Source organism: Gorilla gorilla, chromosome 16 (assembly GCF_029281585.2).
Source record: "Gorilla gorilla gorilla isolate KB3781 chromosome 16, NHGRI_mGorGor1-v2.1_pri, whole genome shotgun sequence".
In the NCBI taxonomy this organism is placed as follows: Eukaryota; Metazoa; Chordata; class Mammalia; order Primates; family Hominidae; genus Gorilla; species Gorilla gorilla.
Genome location: NC_073240.2, coordinates 75948077 through 75969213, shown reverse-complemented (window position 1 = coordinate 75969213; position 21137 = coordinate 75948077). Strand labels below are relative to the sequence as shown.

Genomic DNA, 21137 nt, shown 5'->3' with positions numbered 1-21137 from the left:
GAGGCCAATGCAGGTGGATCACCGGAGGTCAGGAGTTCGAGACCAGCCTGGCCAACATAGTGAAACCCCGTCTCTACTAAAACTACAAAAAATTAGCTGGGCGTGGTGATGCGCACCTGTAGTCCCAGCTACTCAGGAGGCCGAGGCAGGAGAATCACTTGAACCCGTGAGGTGGAGGCTGCAGTAAGCCAAGACTGCACCCCCAGCCTGGGCAACAGAGCAAGACTCCGTCTCAAAAAAAAGAAAGTTAAGTAACTTATTTGAACCTCAGCGTCCTCATTTGTCAAATTCTTGCTCTCAGGAGAAATGGCCAGGGGACAACAATATCCACCTTAGGGTTGCTGTGAGAATTAAATTGTAAATGGTGGCCATTGCTTCACAGAGCATGGCTTCCTTCTGGTGCTCTGTGAGTAGTGACCATACATGCTGGTTTGCCCAGAACAGTCCAGTTGATGCCTATTGTCCTGGCATGTTAATTGCCCCTTTTCACTCTCAGAAGTGCCCAGTTTAGACAAAATACAGTCAGCCTGTGTTTCTTTCTATTCCTAGCTCAGGTCCAGCCTGTGTTAGCAGCACCACTATTTCTACTTTCCCCTCTAAGAGGCCATGCTTGGTTTGTGGTTAGGTTGCTGACACACCAGGGGTTTGGTCTAGGTCCTGCTGTTGGTCACACAAAAAGCCAATGACTGAGACACAGGATTGCCAAGGAAGAAGGCTTTAATTGAGTGTTGTGGCCAAGGAGATGGGAGCTCAGTCTCAAATCCATCTCCCTGGCTAAAATTAGGGGTTTGTACAGCAGGGAAGAAACGTAACAATGTAAGGGAAAACAGGAACTCCTGAGGGGTAAGGAAGCAATCATGATAATGAGGGGCCTGGGTCTCATTGTCTGGATGCTATGCTCTGTGAGTTTTAGTTCTTTCCTACTTTTTGAGAGGCCTGTTATCTCACTGTCTGAATCTGGTGAGTTTCAAGCTTTAAGACCAGATGTGTCAATTTCTGTTTATCAGGAAAAGCTGTCTATGGAACTATTGGGTCAATTTCAGTTATATCCTTCCTTCTGGGCCTCAGGTTCCTCTTATTATTATAATTTTTTAGAGATAGGGTCTCCCTACGTTGCCTAGGCTGGAGTCAGTGGCTATTCACAGGCACAATCATGGCACACTGTAGACTCAAACCCCTGGGCTAAAGCAATTTTCCTGCCTCAGCCTCTGAGTAGCCAGGATTGCCCGTGCATACCACCACACCTAGCACAGGTTATGTCTTTTTTTATTTTTTATTTTTTGAGACAGAGTCTTGCTCTGTCATCCAGGCTGGAGTGCAGTGGTACAATCTCTGCTCACTGCAACCTCCGCCTCCTGGGTTCCAGCGATTCTCCAGCCTCAGCCTCCTGAGCAGCTGGGATTACAGGTGCATGCCACCACACCTGGCTAATTTTTGTATTTTTAGTAGAGACGGGGTTTCACCATGTTGGTCAGGCTGGTCTCGAACTCCTGACCTTATGATCCACCCACCTCGGCCTCCCAAAGTACTGGGATTACAGGCGTGAGTCACTGTGCCCAGCCACTTTTTTTTTTTTTTTTTTTTTTTTGAGATGGAGTCTCGCTCTGTCACCCAGGCTGCAGTGCGGTGGCAGGATCTCCACTCACTTCAAGCTCCACCTCCCGGGTTCACACCATTCTTCTGCCTCAGCCTCCCGATTAGCTGGGACTACAGGTGCCTGCCACCATGCCTGGCTAATCTTTTGTATTTTTAGTAGAGACGGGTTTCACTGTGTTCGCCAGGATGGTCTCGATCTCCTGACCTCGTGATCCGCCCGCCTTGGCCTCCCAAAGTGCTGGGATTACAGGCATGAGCCACCGTGCCCAGCCGCCCAGCCTCTTATTTCTTAAATGGGAATAACAACGCCCATCTTGAAGGATGTTTAGGAGGCTTAAATGCAGGGTCTGGCACAGGCCAGGAGCCAGATAAACCTGAGTTCCCTTCCACAGCCTTCTCTCTCTTCCCTCCATCATGCCAGTTTCCCCCAAGCATGGCACACCAGAATTCAACTTCTCCCCTGCCAGGGGAGCAATTTCCAGAAGTTCCAGGTAACGTATCAGCTCCCAAGCCAGGGCCAGGCCATGGTCTCTTCTGAGAGGAGGAAATCTTCAGGGCCAGGAGCGGTGGCTTACACCTGTAATCCCAGCAATTTGAGAGGCTGAGGCAGGAAGACTGCTTGGGTGTGGTGGCTCTCACCTGTGGTCCTGGCTACTCCTCTGGTGGCTGAGGTGCGAGGAACACCTGAGTCCAGGGAAGTCGAGGCTGTATGTGAGCCATGATCGTACCACTGCAGTCCAACCTGGATGAAAGAGTAAGACCCTGTCTCTTAAAAAAATGTTATTTACTTTTTTTTTTTGAGATGGAGTCTCACTCTGTCGCCCAGGCTAGAGTGCAGTGGCACGATCTCGGCTCACCGCAACCTCTGCCTCCCGGGTTCAAGCAATTCTCTGCCTCAGCCTCCTGAGCAGCTGGGATTACGGGCACTCGCCACCACGCCCAGCTAATTTTTTATTTTTAGTAGAGACGGGGTTTCGCCGTCTTGGCCAGGTGGGTCTTGAACGCCTGACCTTGTGATTCATCTGCCTCGGCCTCCCAAAGTACTGGGATTATAGGTGTGAGCCACCGCACCTGGCCAAAAACATTTTTTAATTAAAAAAATTTTATGTCTGGTCAGGACCTAGTTAAAGTTAAAAAACTTTCTTTTTTTTAATTTTAAAGAGAGGGCCGGGTGCAGTGGCTCACGCCTGTAATCCCAGCACTTTGGGAGGCCGAGGCAGGTGGATCACGAGGTCAGGAGATCGAGACCATCCTGGCTAACACGGTGAAACCCCGTCTCTACTAAAAATACAAAAAAAATTTGCCAGGCGTGGCGGCCGGTGTCTGTAGTCCCAGCTACTTCGGGAGGCTGAGGCAGGAGAATGGCATGAACCCCAAAGGCGGAGCTAGCAGTGAGCCGAGATAGCGCCACTGCACTCCAGCCTGGGCGACAGAGCGAGACTCCATCTCAAAAAAAAAAAGAAAATTTAAAGAGAGAAAGAAAGGATCTTCAGCATCCATGTGTTCATGTTCAACTCATGTTGGCTGCTTCCAAGTCCATCGCTGTGGCTGGTAACATTGTTTTGCCTACACAGATGGAAGGCACCTTTGAATTCACCTTTGAACGCTCCTTCCTCTTCCAGGAATCCAGAGGCCTGAAAGGGAGTCTGCTGGGCCTCCAGTCCCTAAGGACCTGCTGTCTAGGCTAGCAGGCAAAGCATCACCATGTAATCTCAGCAGATAAAGCCACCATGAAATGAGCCCATTGCAGCAAGGGAATGACATGCTCCCAGATTCCACCTGGATTAGCTGCATGTCCTCCAAAAGCCCTGAAGCTCACATATCTGCCTCTTGTCCTCACACCCACCCACTCCCCACATTCCTTTGCTATGAGACAACTGGTAGTTCTTCTGGCCTGATCATTCCCATTGCCTTGCCGCAAGGGGTACCAAACCTGGCTTAAATATTGTAGAATATTGGTTCCACCAGGAAGCTCTCAGTGTAAACAACTTGTCAGTTATTGGGGTTGATTTCTTTGCTCAGAGGCAGTTGCGTGACACTTAGGATTTTCATCCTGCCCTAGAAACCACAATAGATGAAGGAAGGAAGCCATGAGCAGAAAAAGGTAATGAAGGAGCTGTCCAGTTGGGACTGAAAGGGCAGGCATCTGGGGATGTTGATGTGTGGTGGAAGGGGTGTTTCAACTGATCCCAAGGAGGTAAATGCAAATAAGGGTAGAAGTCCTGTGCAGGAGCCTGTTTGCAGGTAGCTGTAGGGCAGAAAGAGAAAACCCTAGCACACTGCACTGGCTGTGTGGCCCTCAGTTTCTTGTCTATGAAACAGCTACATATGCTAATTGACTCCATCGTGAAGCTGTTATGTGAGGAGGGTAAAATGAGATTAAAGAAACACTTTGCAATATGGAGAACATGTAACACGTACCCATAACCCAAGTCTTATCTAGGGCTCCACACAGTTCAGTCCTGCTCAGCTGCACTCAGAGAATCACACATTGCAAAGGGCTTTAAAAAGAACCTCAATCACAATTGTTGCAGTGAGCTGAGATTGCGCCACTGCACTCCAGCCTGGCGACAGAGCAAGATTCCATCTCAAAAAAAAAAAAAAGAATCTTGGCCGGGCGCGGTGGCTCACGCCTGTAATCCCAGCACTTTGAGAGGCTGAGGTGGGCAGATCACAAGGTCAGGAAATCGAGACCATCCTGGTTAACACGGTGAAACGCCGTCTCTACTAAAAATACAAAAAATTAGCTGGGCGTGGTGGTGGGCGCCTGTAGTCCCAGCTACTTAGGAGGCTGAGCAGGAGAATGGTGTGAACCCGGGAGGCGGAGCTTGCAGTGAGCCGAGATCGCGCCCCTGCACTCCAGCCTGGGCGACAGAGCGAGACTCTGGCTCAAAAAAAAAAAAAAACCAAAAAGATTCCTTCACTCCTCCGTTTGTTCCCATCTTCCCAGTTCTGTATCTCAATCTGTTTTTCTTTTTTTTTTTTGTTTGAGACGGAGTCTTGCTCTTGTCATCCAGGCTGGAGTGCAATGGCACGATCTCGGTTCACTGTAACCTCTGCCTCCCAGGTTCAAGTGATTCTCCTGCCTCAGCCTCCCGAGTAGCTGGGATTACAGGCGCCTGCCACCACCCAGCTAATTTTTGTATTTTTTAAGTAGAGACAGGGTTTTGCCATGTTGGCCAGGCTGGTCTCAAACTCCTGACCTTGTGATCCACCCGCCTTGGTCTCCCAAAGTGCTGGGATTACAGGCATGAGCCACCGCCAATCTGTTTTTCTAATCCCACACCACAAAGTGCCCAGGAACCACAGGACAGATTGTTTTTGTTTTTGTTTTTTTTTGAGATGGAGTCTCATTCTACTGCCCAGGCCTGAGTGCAGTGGTACGATCTCAGCTCACTGCAACCTCTTCTTCCCGGGTTCAAGCAATTCTCCTGCCTCAGCCTCCTGAGTAGCTGGGATTACAGGCATGCACCACCACACCTGGCTAATTTTGTATTTTTAGTAGAGACAGGGTTTCACCATGTTGGCCAGGCTGGTCTTGAACTCCTGACCTTAAGTGATCTGCCCACCTTGGCCTCCCAAAGTGCTGGGATTACAGGCATGAGCCACTGCGCCTGGCCACAAAGACAGATTGAACAATACTGTGAGATCAGGAGAGAGAAAAAAACTATACTATAATAAGCAAAGCAAAATTATTTTTCGTGGGTGGGGCTGAAGATTGCTATAAATCTTGCACCAACACACACATACAGTGTCATTTAGTCTCCCTCCCTCCACTGGCCACAAGGACAGTGGGTTGTTTTTTGTTTGTTTGTTTGTTGGATATTGTGTTTTGTTTTGTTTTTAGTACACACCACCTTTGGAAAAGACTGTGGTTTTTACAGTTTATAATGGTGTTGATTTTTCTTCACATTGTTACTTTTGTCACCCCTTTTCCAGAATCAGGGGTGTGGTCAAGGCCTTCAGCACAACCTAGATTCCCCTTCTCAGCATCCTGGCTTCCTCCTAGACTCCAGCTTCTCAATCCAGACCCAATTTGTTCTGCACATACCGCCCCGCTGATCTTGACCGCATGCCACACTCACCGTGTGCCTCCCCTACTGAACAGCTCCCAACCTCCCCAGCACGTGGAGCCGGAGTTCCTCCCTGGGTGTCCTACATCAAGCACATAGCAGCATGTCTTCACCCTTTGTATCCTTGGTCCTCCTGTAAGCCCCAGCCCAAGTTCTGTTCCGTCCAGGGGACCCATCCTGACTGCTCAATTCTGAAGTAGAGTCCATGCCACACAGTCTCACTTTCATTGTTTGCTGTTATTTGATCACTGTGAATCTTTCTCCTATAAGAACATAAGCTCCTTGAGATCAGGGATCTCAAAGGTTTATTAAAAGCACACAAGGATACTCAAAATTCATTTTCCTCTGTTAGCTTGTGACAAGAAAAGCAGACCCATTTCTACTCCAAAGGTCTTGATGAATATCTTCAGGCCAGGCACCATGGCTCATGCCTGTAATCACAGCACTTTGGGAGGCCAAGGCAGGAGCATCACTTGAGTCCAGGAGTTCATGACCAACCTGGGCAACATGGTAAAACCCCATCTCTGCGAAAAATAAAAAATTAGCCGGGCATGGTGTCATGTGCCTGTAGTCTCAGCTACTGGGGAGGCTAAGGTGGGAGGATCAATTGAGCCCTGGAGTTCAAGGCTACAGTGAGCTGTGATTGTGCTGCTGCACTGCAGTCAGCCCAGGTAACGGAGTGAAACCCAGTCTCAAAAACAAAAAGAAAATTTCCAGATGCCTCTGCCAAGTCTGTGTGTTTGTTTGCAGTAACTCCCTGCCATCATTTTTAAGAACTTCCAGATAAAGAACAGAAAGAGGCCAGGCTCACACCTGTAATCCCAGCACTTTGGGAGGCTGAGGCAGGTGGATCACTTAAGGCCAGGAGTTCAAGACTAGCCTGGCCAACATGGTGAAACCCCGTATCTACCAAAAATACAAAAATTAGCTGGGCCATGGTGGCAGGTGCCTGTAGTCCCAGTTACTCGGGAGTCTAAGATGGGAGGATCACTTGAGCCCCAGAAATTCAAGGCTGCAGTGAGCTGTGATTGTGCCACTACACTCCAGCCTGGATGACAGAGTGAGGCCCTGTCTTAAAAAACAAACAAAAAGAGCAGAAAAATCTTTTTATATTTTTATTTATTATTATTAAATTTTTTAGAGACAGAGTCTCACTCCTCACCCAGGCCGGAGTGCACTGGCATGACCATAGCTCACTGCAGCCTTGGACTCCTGGGCTCAAGCAATCCTCCCACCTCAGCCTCCTAAGTAGCTGGGAATACAGGCATGTGCCACCATGTCCAGTTAGTTGTGTTTCTTTTGGTAGAGATGGAGTCTCACTGTGTTGCCTAGGCCTGTCTCAAACTTCTGGTCTTAAACTAATCCCTCTGCCTTGGCCTCCCAAAGTGTTGGGATTACAGGTGTGAGCCACTGTGCCTGACCACAAGGAACTCTTTTTAAAATGTATTTATTGATTTTGTGGTAGATAGTATATTCATCTGGCCCAACAATTAAAAATGAAGTCACCTCCTATCTTTTTTTTTTTTGAGAAGGAGTCCTGGCCTGCCTCCTATCTTTGTTTCTCAGCCACTCAGTTAGTTCCCCTGCCAAGAGAAGAACAATAGACAATGTTTTTCTCTGTTTATCTTCTTAAAGGCATTTGATGCACACACAAGCCAGTAAGAATATATCCTCCTTTTCTTTCCCCACCCCCATTTTTTCTGCACAAGCATGCATGTGACATTCTTCTGCACCTTGCTTTTTCTGTTTAACAATGTACCTCAGAAATCTTCCCAAATCAGCTTCCTCAACACTTTGTTTTATGGTTGTGTAGAGTTCCAGTGTATGAAGGAACACTAATTTATTTATCCAATCTCCTGGCTGTTAGATAGTGAGGGTGTTTCCGGTCTTTTAGCACCATATGCGAGGCTGCAATAAATCTCCTGTTCAGACATAATGTCATACAACTGAGTGTATCTGTGGGACAAATCCCTAGAAGCAGAATTGCTAGGTCAAAGGATAAGGTGCATATGTAATTTTTTTTTTTTTTTTTTTGAGACAGAGTCTTGCTCTGTCACCTAGGTTGAAGTGCAGTGGTGCAATCTTGGCTGACTGCAACCTCCACCTCCCAGGTTGAAGCGATTCTCCTGCCTCAGCTTCCTGAGTAGCTGGGATTACAGGCATGCACCATCACACCCGACTTTTTGTATTTTTAGTAGAGACGGGGTTTCGCCATGTTGCCAGGCTGGTCTCAAACTCCTGAGCTCAGCCAATCTGCCCGCCTTGGCCTCCCAAAATGCTGGGATTACAGGCGTGAGCCACCGTGCCTGGCCTGGTCTTTCAGTACCATATACAAGCCTGCAATAAATGTTTATACATAATGTCATAGAAGTGAGTCTATCTGTGGGACAAATCCCTAGAATTAGAATTGCTGGGTCAAAGGGTAAGGTGCATATGTAGTTTTGATAGATACTCCCAGATTGTTCTCCAGTGAAGTTGCCATCAATTTACGCTCCTACCAGCAATGCATGAGGGCACCAATTCCCCACACCCCCGCCAGTCTAACAGGCAAAAGTTTTAGGTCTAGCTTGATTTGCACCACTCTCCTCATGAATGTGGCTGAGTAGCTGTTTAAGGGGCCCTTTGTGTGACTGGGTTTTTGGTTTTGTTTTTTGTTTTTAATGTGAATTCTTCGTATCTTCTGCTCACTTTTTAATGCGTGTTCTTGGTCTTTTTTTTCTTTTTCTTTTTTTTTTTTATTGAGACAGAGTCTTGCTCAGTCACCCAGGCTGGAGTTCAGTGGCATGATCTCAGCTTACTGCAACCTCCGCCTCCCGGGTTCAAGCAATTCTCCTGCCTGAGTCACCCAAGTAGCTGGGACTACAGGCATGCACCACCATGTCTGGCTAATTTTTTGTATTTTAGTAGAGACGGGGTTTCACCAGGTTGGCCAGGTGGGTCTCAACTCCTTGAGCTCAGGCAATCTACCCACCTCGGCCTCCCAAAGGGCTAGGATTACAGGTGTGAGCTATTGTGCCCGGCCCTTGGTCTTTTTATCATCAATGCATAGGAGCTCTTCATATATTAGGAGAATCAGCCCTTTGTTTATGAGCTGCAGATAATTTCCCCAGCATGTTGTCCTTTGACCTTGACTTTGGGTTGTTGCTCAGTGAACCTATTTTTCTATAGTCAAATTTATCAATCTTTGCTTTTGTGGTTGCTAAATTTTGTCTCTTGCACAGAAAGGAGCAGGAACCAATAGCCCCAACACACACACCACTTTTTTGATCAGTACAAGCTTGGAGTGACTTGCTGGGTTCTGTAAGGAACAGGACAACTCCCGCTCTCCAAGAGAACCCAATGTTAGGAGGACACAAAGTAAACTGACAATTACAATTCTGTTGTAATAAATAGTGGTGGCCGGGCACGGTGGCTCACTCCTGTAATTCCAGCACTTTGGGAGGCCGAGGCAGGAAGATCATGAGGTCAGGAGTTCGAGACCACCCTGGCCAACATGGTGAAACCCTGTCTCTATTAAAAATACAAAAAAAAAAAAAAAAATCAGGCCAGGTGCGATGGCTCACGCCTGTAATCCCAGCACTTTGGGAGGCCAAGGCGGGTGAATCACGAGGTCAGGAGATTGAGACCATCCTGGCTAACACGGTGAAACTCCGTCTCTATTAAAAATACAAAAAAAAAATTAGCCGGGCATGGTGGCGGGCGCCTGTAGTCCCAGCTACTCAGGAGGCTGAGGCAGGAGAATGGCGTGAACCAGGGAGGCGGAGCTTGCAGTGAGCCAAGATCACGCCACTGCACTCCAGCCTGGGCGACAGAGCAAGACACCGTCTAAAAATTTAAAAAAAGAAAAAGAAAATAAAAGCTGGGCGTGGTGGTGCATGCCTGTAATCCCAGCTTCTCAGGAGGCTGAAGCAGGACAATTGCTTGAACCTGGGAGGCAGAGTTTATAGTGAGCCGAGATCGCACCACTGCACTCCAGTCTGGGCAAAAGAATGAGATTCCATCTCAAAAAATAAAAATAAAAATAAAAATAAAAAATAATAGTGGGAAGCACCATGGCAACCTGGGCAAGGAGGCTGCAGTTGGCCAGGGAAGGCTTTCCAAAGGAGGTAGCACCCAGGTACATCCACAGGCATGTGTGGGAGTCAGTCTTGTCCCAGTAAAAGCAGCAGCATGTACACAGGCAAGAGGCCTCACCAGTTCAAGGTTGTCCAGTCTGGCAAGACAATAGGGAGCCCTTCAGGGTTGGCATGTGGTAAAGGGCAGTGCTAGAAGGGTAGGCAGGAGCCAGATCACAAAGGGCCAGGTGTGTACTGCCCAGGAGTCTGGGCCTGACCTGAGGCAGTGGGGAAGCAGTAGCAGCACCTGACCAGCGGGGTGCAGGAAGGGCTGGAGGCGGCCCAGGGTGGAAGCTGGGCCTTGGTTTGGTGGCTTCTGCCTCCCACCCAGCAGCATCCACAGCAGCCTTGAAGGGCTCATGGCTGCCACAAAAGAGTGCACATTTCAGACCCAAATGTTCTATTCTCTTAACTTCCAGAATTCTACAAAAAATCATCAGGGAGGCTAGAATCTTCTCTGAGAAACATTTCTCCCCAAGATGAAGGTAACTTCAAGTGCTTGGACCCCTCGTGGGGAAAGCAGTGATTGTCACTCCCCACTCAGCACCTCCTTGGCAGATGGGGCCAACTAAATGCAGCACCTGCTCCTCTTAGCTCCAGTCTGGCTCAGGGAACAGCTGGGCTCTTTAGGCCCAGCCCAGACCCATTCATCCAGACCCCCCCCTTCAAAATGGGCAGCAGGGATGCAGGACTGCTGTGGGTGGGAGATGGAGAGGCGAACCCCCAGGGACAGGGGCCTCCAGCTGGCCTGAGTCCACAGGGATGTATGTTCCCTTCTAGCCAACAAGGCGCAGTCCTGCTGAGCAGCCACAGCTGTTTTCAGAGCTCTGGGACAGTGGCCTGTGAACTTCCCTGCTCCCATGGCCTTTTCACACAGGCACTTTGTGGTTGATCTCCCTGGGTGACTGCCTTCCCTAAAACCCCTGGCATAGATCCTCGCCCACGATGAATACTCAGAAAATGGTATCAGTTTCTGTTAAAATTGGGAAGCGGCTGGGCGCGGTGGCTCACGCCTGTAATCCCAGCACTTTGGGAGGCCATGGCCAGCAGATCACTTGAGGTCAGGAGTTCGACACCAGTCTGGCCAACATGGCAAAACCCATCTCTACAAATAATACAAAAATAAGCTGGGCGTGGTGGCGGGCACCTGTAATCCCAGCTACTCAGGAGACTGACGAGGGACAATGGCTTGAGCCGTGATCGCGCCACTGCACTCCAGCCTTGGGGAAAGAGCAAGACTCCATCTCAAAAAATAAATAAAAATAAAATTGGGAATCCTCACCATTTACTAGTGGGTTGCTGAGGGAGAGGAAGGGCAATGTGGACAAGAAGGAATTTGGAAACCCTGTAAATGGACTTTTGGGACCATCTCCGGGTTTCAGTTACCCAGGTTCTCCCCATGCCCCATCCCCAAACGAGCCAAAGAAGTTGGTTCTTGATGCTACCATTTTAGTTATAGTTTATTTCGTGCCCTAAGGCAATTTTATCCCAAAGGGTCACCTGGTGAAGTCAAGTGCTGTTGAGATAAAGGCTGTGGAGGCTGCTGGAGCATTGATTCCAGCCAGCAGGCTTCCTGGTCCCCTCAAGGCACCTCTACTCTCAGTGCTCTCAGAGCCCACATGGGATGTCCCTCACACCTGGCCTGGAAGCCAGAGGGCAGGAAGCCAGCCTCAGCCTCAGCTCCAAATACGCAGACAAGCCCTCCCTGCTGCAGCCACACCAAATGGCAATTAAGTCAAAAGCTGGGTAGCAGAGGGTTTCTGGGCCAGAGTGCATGGTGTCTCTGGATCTACTTCCCTTGGTCATGTGTACTGGGGGGTAGGGAGGCACAGACACCCAGGCCCCTGCCTCAGGTCCAGCAAAGCTGAAAGGATGAGAACAGAGGAAACCAAGAAGCAGGCAAGAGGCCTGGGACCCAGGGCAGGGTCAACCCTCCTGGCTGCTTACCTGTCACTTGCATAAAGGGATGTGTCAACTTAGCATCCAGGATTTCCTTTTTCCCAAAATGAGACAGGGCATTGCAGTAAATGCTAGGAAAGCTCTCTGGCATATATGCGTGCCTAGTTTTAACTTCCATTGATTTGACATTTACTACGTTCCAGGCACTCAGTGGCATGGGTATTCTGCACACATAATTTCACTGAATCCTCTCAACAACTCCCTGAGGGTAGGATAACAAGATAGCTGAGGTAAGTGAAGGTCAGGAAGGCTAAGTCCTGAACCAAACTGCCACTGCTAGTAAGCGGCAGAGCTGGGATTGGAACTAGGGGCTGTCTGGCTTCAAATCTTTATCCTTAACCACCATGTTATACGAGGACTAAAGAGTGCCGGTGAGTTGTCAACCCAGACCCTTCCCCAGCCACACCTGGCAACACCCCCTGATCTCTGGGACCACAGTTGGGTTGTAGGGAAAGAATGGAGTCTCCTAAATGGTGATTTTTCTTTATTTCCCCGCACCTTCAATCTCATGGCATGGTCTGCAGGAAACCTCAGAGTCCTGCCAACTCGCAGGCTTCGCTGATTGCATGGCACCTGGGCACCCCGCCAAAGAGCTGAAACTCCCAAGGCTCAGCCAGGACTCTCCAGCTGTGGTGTTTCTAAAAATCGTTCTGGGTGAGATGTAGAGCTGAGTTTTCCCAGTCGCTCAGTCCTCCTCCCGTGAGGACAACACTGCTTGCTCTCCTGGCTTGCCTCACCCATCCAGGAAAAGGTGGGGAGGGGCTCTAGGCAGCGGCCTCTCCTGGTTGAAAGAAACTGAGACCTGGGCCTTCCGTCCAGTTTAACCTGGAGCAGTCCTGGCCCCTGGGCAGACTCAGAGCAGGCCCCCCATTCAGCAAATGAGGGTATCCTCCTATTTTGCCAACATCCATCTTCACCGACTTGGCCTGAACCCATTCTGAGTACAGAGGGACATCCATGACAGAAATCCCAGGTCAACTCTGCTGGAAGCCACTGTGCTGGAAGAGGACTTCTTTCACTTTGTCCATGATGGTCCCCACTTCAGCCATGGCCCCCAGACCTGGGAGCAAAATTCCGCTGTGGCCAGACAGGCCAACAGTGCCTGTAGCCCTGCAGACCCCTGCCCATTGCTCCGAGTGCTCCACCCAGAGCCCAAGGCCTGAGAGGGCAAGGTCTGTCTTTGCCTGAGCCAGACACATCAGATCTCTCGCGAGATCCTGGGACTCGTTCCAGTAGCCATCCTTAACTGCGTGTGGGCTGCATGCCAGGGACTCTACCAGGTACTTTACACATTCCATCCCATTTTACCCTACCAATCTGGAGGCAGGAATTACGATTCCCATTTTCCAGCTGAGAAAGCTAAGCTCAGAGAATGGTTTGCTAAGGTCATTAACAGGCCAGGAACTGAACTGAGATATGACCCCAAAGCTGAGCCCCTTCTAAAGCCCTGGGCTATAAGCCTGGCAAGACACCCACCTTCATCTCCGCACACCAGCTTCTTGGCCACACAGGGGATCTCGACATAGCCAAAGGCCTTGAGCTGGTCTACCTGCTGCGCTGTGATCGGGTGCTCCCACATGGCGGTGTTCATGGCCGGGCAGAAGAGCAGGGGCTTGCTGCGGTCCCAGGCCCGGATGACGCAGGTCTGTGAAGAAGGCCAGGGAAGTGGGGGTCTTGCTACTCTGTCTGCCACCCTCCCCGCCGCCCTCCAGACCCTGCAGCCAGCAGCCCAGCTGTAGGCTTGAGATGACTGGGCACAGCCTGCCTGCAGGGAGCTGTCTCATCCCTCAGGGGTGGGGGCTGTGTCTCCTCGCCTCTCTCCACCTCCCCACAGGCTCTGGCACAGGATCCTACAAACAGGAGGTGCTCAACCAACGCTCAGACCTCCAGCAGGTATCCCTGTGCCTAAGCCTCCTCCAGGTAGGCTCACACCTCCTGGGAAAAGCAACCCTGGGGAGCAGAAGGCAGGCTTTTTTGGTTGCACCAGAAAGCAAAGGACCAGGCTGCTCCTCAGGTGGGGCTCATCTACTTGACATCAGCTCTCCGAGGCCAACTAAAATCTGGCAATGAAAACATCTGCTGTTACCAAAACCTTCTCATGTATAGGATCTCATTAACCCTCACTGAGACCTTATAAAGAAGGTGCTGTCCCATTTCACAGATAGGGAGCTGCTCCCTGAGAGGTAAGCAGTCATCCAAGCCCACACCCGGACAATGGGCACCACCCAGGCAATGTTCCACTGCACAGCCTCACCATCTCCCAAATCCAGGCCGTCCCACCAAGCCACAGACCTGAGCAGTTGTGAAAGGAGCCATCCAGCTCACAGAGTCCTTTGTGCCATGGACTTTGAAATTACGTAGCCCTGAGTTCAAATCCTGGCTGTGCTCTGTATTACTAGCTGTGAGAAGCTGGACATGGGACTGAAGGCCAGGGCCTGGCTTCCTCTCTAGAAAGGTCCCTCCCTGGGCAGCTGTGAGGACTGAGGTGAGAATGGCTACAAAGCTCTGAGCGCAGGGCCAGGCACAAAGCAGAGGCTCCAGGGCAGTGACTCCTGGGCTTCCCACAGGCACAGGCTCCCTGGGCTGGGGGCCGCCTGGGGGAGAGAGAAGCTCCCAGTGCTCTGACTACTCCAGACACCTCTTCCAGGGCTGTGAGCCCCTCAGGGTAACAGGCTGGAAACCCCTCCCCTGAAGGGAAGCTCATCTGGGAAAAGAGCGAAGGAGTCCAGAGAACAATGCCCCGACAGGCCATGACCAGCACCTCCCCCAAGTCCCAGGGACAGGGAGGAAGCAGGACAGCAAACAGCCCTGGGACCTGGCTGCTTGCATCAGCCACCAGCATTAGTTTCCCACCAAGCCCTCTCAATACGGCAGCCGGGCTATGAGTGGACAGTTTCAGTCACACTTCCTCTTGGCTCCATGCCACCTGCTGCTTCTGCAGAAATCAAGAGCATACCCAGAAAAGTCGCTCCGCTGTGTGCAGGGCAGGAGCAAGGGCTAGGCTGAGCTTTCTAAGTGCCCTCAAAGCAAAGCACACCAACCAGGGTGAAAACCAGCACTCCAACTCCTCTCAGACAAGCCTCAGCTACTCTGAACCCACGAAAGCAGGCAGGAGGAGAAGAGAGCCTCGGTTCCCACGGTGACATCTCTTTGGCCAGTGCTGTGTTCAACATTTCAGGCTCTGCCCCTGGGAATTCACGTGGGCAGGGGAGAAGGCCTGGATCCCAGTCAGGAGACCAGCTCCTAGCCAGACTGGTGACCCAGAGAGATTGTCTGCTCTTTCTAGGTCCGACTGCCTGTTTAGCACAAATGGGCCAGGGCCTTAGTGGGCTAGAGGACAGAGGGACATGGGCCTGGAGGCCAGGAGCACAGTCACACCTAGCATGCTGCCCTCACAGCACCCCATGCCCTGGGCGCTGGAAAGGGAGGTCTGCGGAGGGAGGAGCAGGCTCAACTTCCTTTCAGGGATGTAGGGAGAAAACAGCTACAGAGAGAGGACACAGCCACAGGCCACCAATGCCCACACTTCAAACTTTCTAAAATTTGAGATTCCTTGAAAGTTTGTGACTTCGAGGGAAAACCTTTGAGGCAAATGATCTGAGGGCTGGTCTTGGGAACATGTTTCACTTCCCAGCCAACTCTGGAGGAGGGAAGCCCAGGGATTTCATGAAGTGATGGCAGCTTAGAAGGAAAAGGGGAAGCAGAGCTTGCAGGAAGAAGGAAAGCGCCCTTGCAGAGCTGGCCCAGGCCGGGGCTTAGCTCCCAGAGGCCAGTACTTTGTCACACCAGCTGCTGCTGACCCGCCAGCAGGGAGCCTGGAGATTTGGTGAGATGGTGCTGGCCACACACAACTCTGACCCAATTTGATGAGAGCAGCCAGGAAACTCAACTGTTCTAGCTGCAGCTGCCATGTCAGTTGTGGCACCAGTGCTGCTGGGAAGCCTTTTTGTTTTTTTGAGACAGAGTCTCACCTCTGTAGCCCAGGCTGGAGTACAGTGGCACAATCACAGCTCACTGCAGCCTTGACCTCCTGGACTCAAGCGATCCTCCCACCTCAGCCTCCCGAGTAGCTGGGGACCACAGGCATGCACCACCACACCTGGCTAATTTTTTTTATATGTTTTGTAGAGATGGAGTTTTACCATGTTGCTCAGGCTGGTCTCAAACTCCTGGGCTCAAGCAATTTTCCTGCCTCAGCCTCCCAAAGTGCTGGGGTTATAGGCATGAGGCACCATGCCTAGCCTTTTCCCTTTTTTTTTTTAACTAGAGACAGGGTCTTGCTATGTTGCCCAGGCTGGAGCGCACTGGCTATTCTGGCTATTCACAGGCACAATCAAGGGGCACTGCAGCCTAGAACTCCTGGGCTTAAGCGACCCTCCCACCTCAGCCTCCCAAGTAGCTGGGACTATAGGGAAAGCCTTCTTGATGACATTGCACCCAGGCTCTCTCTTCTCTGCACTCCCTACCCCTGCTCCTGGCCACACAAGTTGTTCTTCTGCTCACCCTGTGCTCTTATTCAAATGATGCTTAAATCACTGGCAGATTCTTTGAGGAGTGCCTTAAGAGCCCATTGACAAGTATACAAGAACACTAATCTGTGACCCCAAAAAACATCCTGTCCCAGCTTCATCATCCACCTTCTTCACCACATGAAACTCTGAAAAACTCCCAGCTACTCGCAAAAGTAAAACTGCTAGTTACCGCATACATGCAGTAAGTATTTACTGGATGTCTACCACAGGCCCAGCACTATGCAAGGTGGTGACTCCATAGAAAGGACTGACTGGGGTCATTCAGGACTGTACCCCTCACCAGAGGATACTCCCTTCCCAACGGCATGGGTGATCAAGCCTGGCATTCTCCTTCCAGCCTGGGAGCTCCCTGTGTCCTGTGAGGCTCTCAGCACAGACCCCAGTATAGTACGTGGTAGGCGAAAGCTCAATAAATGAGGTGGGGGGTGGCAATTAGGGAGAAGGAGGAGAGAAATCACACCCAAATCTTCCCAGGACGATCATATAAACAAAGGCAGCTCCCCTTTAAGGGCAACAGCTCCCTGGAGGCATCTTAGGCCTAGGACAGTGCCCGCTTTGGACAGCTGGACTTCCATTTCTCCCTACCACCCATCGGCTCTCGCCACTGCCCCGTCTTTCTCCCCTCTTCCCCTCTAAGCTTCCCCTAATATATAGGAAAGCTACAAGGGTGATAAAGTGTATATGAGCCATCTACGAAGTAGTGAACCCCCAATTACATTGCCCACGTGTATACCCAGATCTGCGGAGAAGGCAGAGCTGAAGCGGGAGGCGATGGGGCTGGGCAGAGACAGTGGAAGAGCACACCCAGGCAGCCCACGAGGAGGGACAAAGAGCAAGGAAGAAGGGTCTTCCTGTGGGCACCTGGCTGTGTGCAAGGGCAGGGGAGAGGGGGACACTCCTGGGGAGCAGTGGCAGGTCACACTGACCCATCAGGACCAGGGCTGTGCCCATGTGCTACAGAGAAGGTGAGAGCACTGGGGGCGATGTGGGGAATGGCGGAGCACGATCTCCCTGGGCAGACCGGGGCCCCACAGCAGCAGGTCTCCTTGTACAAGGATGTCTGCAGCTCAGCAAACTGGGTGTGAGGCCCAGGGATGGACGAGGGCACCAGGACATCACTCACAAGCAAGTTGTCACAGATGCCACTGGCCACCTTCCCCAGAGTGTTGGCATCAAGAGGAGCCACCAGCAGGAGGTCTGCCCACCTCCGCAGGTCAATGTGCAGAACTGGGTCAGAGCGGCTCTTCCACATCTGGCAGAGGGAAGAAAAAGGGGTCAGTGTGGAGGAAGCAGGATGCAGCGCCAAGGCAGGCCAGGTACGGTAACTCAGGAGACTGAGGAACCCACTGACCTGCCCTGCCCAGGCCAACCTCCATTCCCTCCTGCAGCTAAGCTGGCGAGCGCTAGCCATGGAGCCAGCAGCCGAGAGAACCAGGCCTGAGGAAACAAGTGCCCCTTGTCTCTCTGAGCTATTCCCTTCATGGTTTGGCTTTCAAGAGAACTGACATCTGGCAGGGAGCTCCCGGCCTGTCTGCTTGAGGCGGATGCTTGGGTTGTCCAAGCCAGTGGAAAGCTCCGGGGCAGTGAGAAATGGAGGGGGTGGGGGCGGGGAAGACAGGCCAGCCGGAAATGTTCTAGGCTAAGAATGTTTGAAAATGCCTGGCAGGGAACCCCTGTGAGGCCCACACTCAGCGTCTGGTGAATCAGCCAGTGCCCACCCATCCGCAGGGGAGATGCAGCAGAGCCCGGCGGCCGTGGGAAGTGAGGCGTTCTCTTCAGCCCTGACGCCAGGAGCCACGTGGACAAGGGTGGTGGGAACAGAGCTCCTCTGTGGTTTCATCAGCCCAGATAAGTACAAGGACACTCAACCTCAGGCAGCAGGCCAAAGCCCAGCTCTGCCTGGGCCGGGAGGAGACTAGGGCCTCCTGCAGGCCAGAAGCTAGACAGATGTTTTCTTCATTGCCTCTGCCCAGAGGGCCCTGACCACAGACTTGAGCCCAGCCTGTCTGTTCCAGCTGCCAGACCATAGGCCGTAGGGAGGACTGTTCTGTCCTGCTGGTGGAAACTCAATGGAACTCAGCCCAGGGGCCCCAGCACTGACCTCCCATTCATTAGCGTCGCTGTAGAGGGTGACAGGAATGTCCTGGGGGCTGTAGAAATGTTTGGCTCTCTCAGTTGTGACCACTGCTACTTCCAGCTGTCACCAAGAAAAAGGGGGTGGCGGGGAGGGAGGAAGAAACTGTTACCAGAGCCACAGGCCTGGAGGCCACAGGAGGGTCAGGGCAGGCAAGTGCTGTCTTCACAGGCTGGCTTTAGAGAGGACTTCCCTCCTTAGCTGCAAGCCTCATGTCTGCTTAGCTACTTCTGCTGTCACCCAAAGGTCAGGCCCTACCAGGTGTGGCTGTTTCACTTCCCTATCTGAGGGGCTGCTGAGGAATGAGTCACCAACTGCCCGTATATACAAAGCTGCAAGCTCCTGCCACTCGGGCAGAGGTAGGCCCAGTGGCAGAGGCACGCAAGTGACAGGAAAGGAAGTCAAGGCCAGGGCCGCAGAGGCCACAGCAGGCAGGAGGGGCCACCCAAGGAGGCTCATAGGTCCTGAGTTCTGTGCCACACAGCAGCTCTGCCCTCTGCAGGCCAAGGCGCTGGGGGCTGGGGCGTGGCATGTCCTCTGTGCATGCATGACCCGAAGAGAAAGCAGACAGTATCCCTTCACGTACTTCTAGGAACAAGTCCTCGTGGGCACAGGCTGCAGACAGGCTCCTGGAAAACCCAGCCTGTGTGTGCCCTACACTCATGGGGTGAGAATGAGGTTTACCCGGTGTACACTACCCACTCACTAAGAAATTACTAACGCAAACCAGGGCTGCCTGCAATCTGCTTAACAGAACACATGGCTGTGAGAAACAGCACCCAGGAGTGTGAAGGGCACTAGATGGGTTGGCTATCATTTGTAAAACAAGATTTTTTTTTTTTTTTTTTGAGATGGAGTCTCACTTTGTCGCCCAGGCTGGAGTGCAGTGGTATGATCTCGGCTCACCGCAACCTCTGCCTCCCAGGTTCAAGCCATTCTCCTGCCTCAGCCTCCTGAGTAGCTGGGATTACAGGTGCACACCACCACGCCTGGCTAATTTTTGTGTTTTTAGTAGAGACGAGGTTTTTCACCATGTTGGCCAAGCTGGTCTCAAACTCCTGACCTCAGGTGATCCACCCGCCCCAGTCTCCCAAAGTGCTAGTATTACAGGCGTGAGCCACCGCACCCAGCCTGTAAAACAAGATTTTAGACTAACGAGCTGGCAAAGTACAGGCGCCCAGAGGAAGTAGCTGTTGGGGAGAGGGGGGGTGTAGGGAACCACATCTTTGGGGGAAACCAGTGAATCAGGAGAGGACATTTGTTTCTCTGGACATTTATCCAGAAGAAAGAAAAGTCAAGGGTGACAAGGACAGAACCATCAACCAGCCAGAGCTATAGTCATGGGCCATGTCTGGGCCAGACCCAGCCTATAGACATGCTGTTTGGCCTACACAAGATTATTAACATTTTTGAGCCAACATGTCCAAGTTGGAAGATTTCGCATAGAAAATTCAATTTCCTGAGTTCTTGTGAAAAGCTGAAGGCTAGGCGCTGCTGGACACACATTCCTATGTGAGAGCGACGTGGTGCCCTAAGGCCTGCCTCTCACTCTGTAGGACGTGCCCATGCCAATTCCACCTTGTCCTCATTCCTCCTTACTGTCTCTCTGAGGCACCCCCTCCTTGCTTGCTTCCTGCATATTGTACAGGGCAGGGTGGGTGACACAGCGGCACAGCGCCTAGGAACAAAGCTAGGACCAAGGAGTAGAAGTCTCAGAGAAGAAGACTGAGGAAGAACTTCAGAAAGTCTGGCGTTCTGAGTTCTATTGACTTGTCCATTCTCCATCTCACTCCCCCTTAGGATCTACCATGCCCAGAACCTGCAAAAAAACCTCAAGGACCTTTTCAGAGGTCCATCACTTATTTATTTATTTACAGACAGAGTCTTACTCCATTGCCCAGGATAGAGTGCAGTTGAGTGATCATGGCTCACTGCAGCCTCAACTGCCCTGGGCTCAGGTGATCCTCCCATCTCAGCCTCGAGTAGCTGGGACTACAGGTGCATGTCACCATGCCCAGCTAATTTTTTGTATTTTCGGTAGAGACAGTGTTTCACCATGTTGCCCAGAATTATCTCAAACTCCTAGGCTCAAGCAATCCACCCACCTTGGCCTCTCAAAGTGCTAGGATTACAAGCATGAACCACCATGCCCGGCCTAGAGGTCATTTAAACCAAACCCCCACTGAATGCTGGAGTCTCCCTAGGATGGCCCTGAATAAGCCTTGCCCAGTTCTGAGTAAGATGGCAAATGAGCAGGGCTGCATTATCCCTCCCCGGAACCCAGTCCTGGAGATGCCACTGGGCCAGCACAGGTTGGGAGAGCAGGGCAGGGCAGGGCCATGCTGAAGGCCCTGTCTCTTTCGTGGGGAAGACACAAGATAGTGATGAGGTAAAGAAGAGGGCACAATAAGTTATGGTAACCATAAGAAGAGTAACCTTTACCTTTCAAACCCACAGAAGGAAATTCAATCTACACATAAAGGATACGAAAGGAGAAAAAGAAGCAGAGAGAATATATGATAAAGCATTTGGCCGGGAGCAGTAATGGGATTACGCTCATGCCTGTAATCCCAGCACTTTGGAAGGCCGAGACAGGCAGACTGCTTGAGCCCAGGAGTTCAACACCAGCCTGGGCAACATGGTGAGACCCCCATCTCTACAAAAAATACAAAAATTAGCCAGGCATGGTGGTGTGCACCTGTAGTCCCAGCTATATTCGGGAAGCTGA

General features: G+C 51.4%; 1 protein-coding gene across 8 annotated transcripts in view; it reads right to left on the bottom strand.

Moving 5' to 3' along the window:
• Positions 1 to 2940: 2940 nt before the first annotated feature.
• Positions 2941 to 21137, bottom strand: part of PPCDC (phosphopantothenoylcysteine decarboxylase) — a 35414-nt gene continuing 17217 nt past the window's right edge. For 3 of the 8 annotated variants that reach the window (XM_004056539.5, XM_055363801.2, XM_055363800.2), the window contains 4 exons: positions 18377 to 18472; positions 17399 to 17527; positions 13220 to 13388; positions 12214 to 12803 (listed from right to left, as the gene is read on the bottom strand). In XM_004056539.5, coding sequence (XP_004056587.1) covers positions 12718 to 12803; positions 13220 to 13388; positions 17399 to 17527; positions 18377 to 18472 — 480 coding nt within the window. In that variant the 3' untranslated portion in view covers positions 12214 to 12717. Of the gene's footprint in view, positions 6194 to 12213; positions 12804 to 13219; positions 13389 to 17398; positions 17528 to 18376; positions 18473 to 21137 lie in introns of those variants that run through there. The other 5 variants (XM_063698717.1, XM_063698716.1, XM_063698718.1 and 2 more) reach the window with 4 other exon arrangements.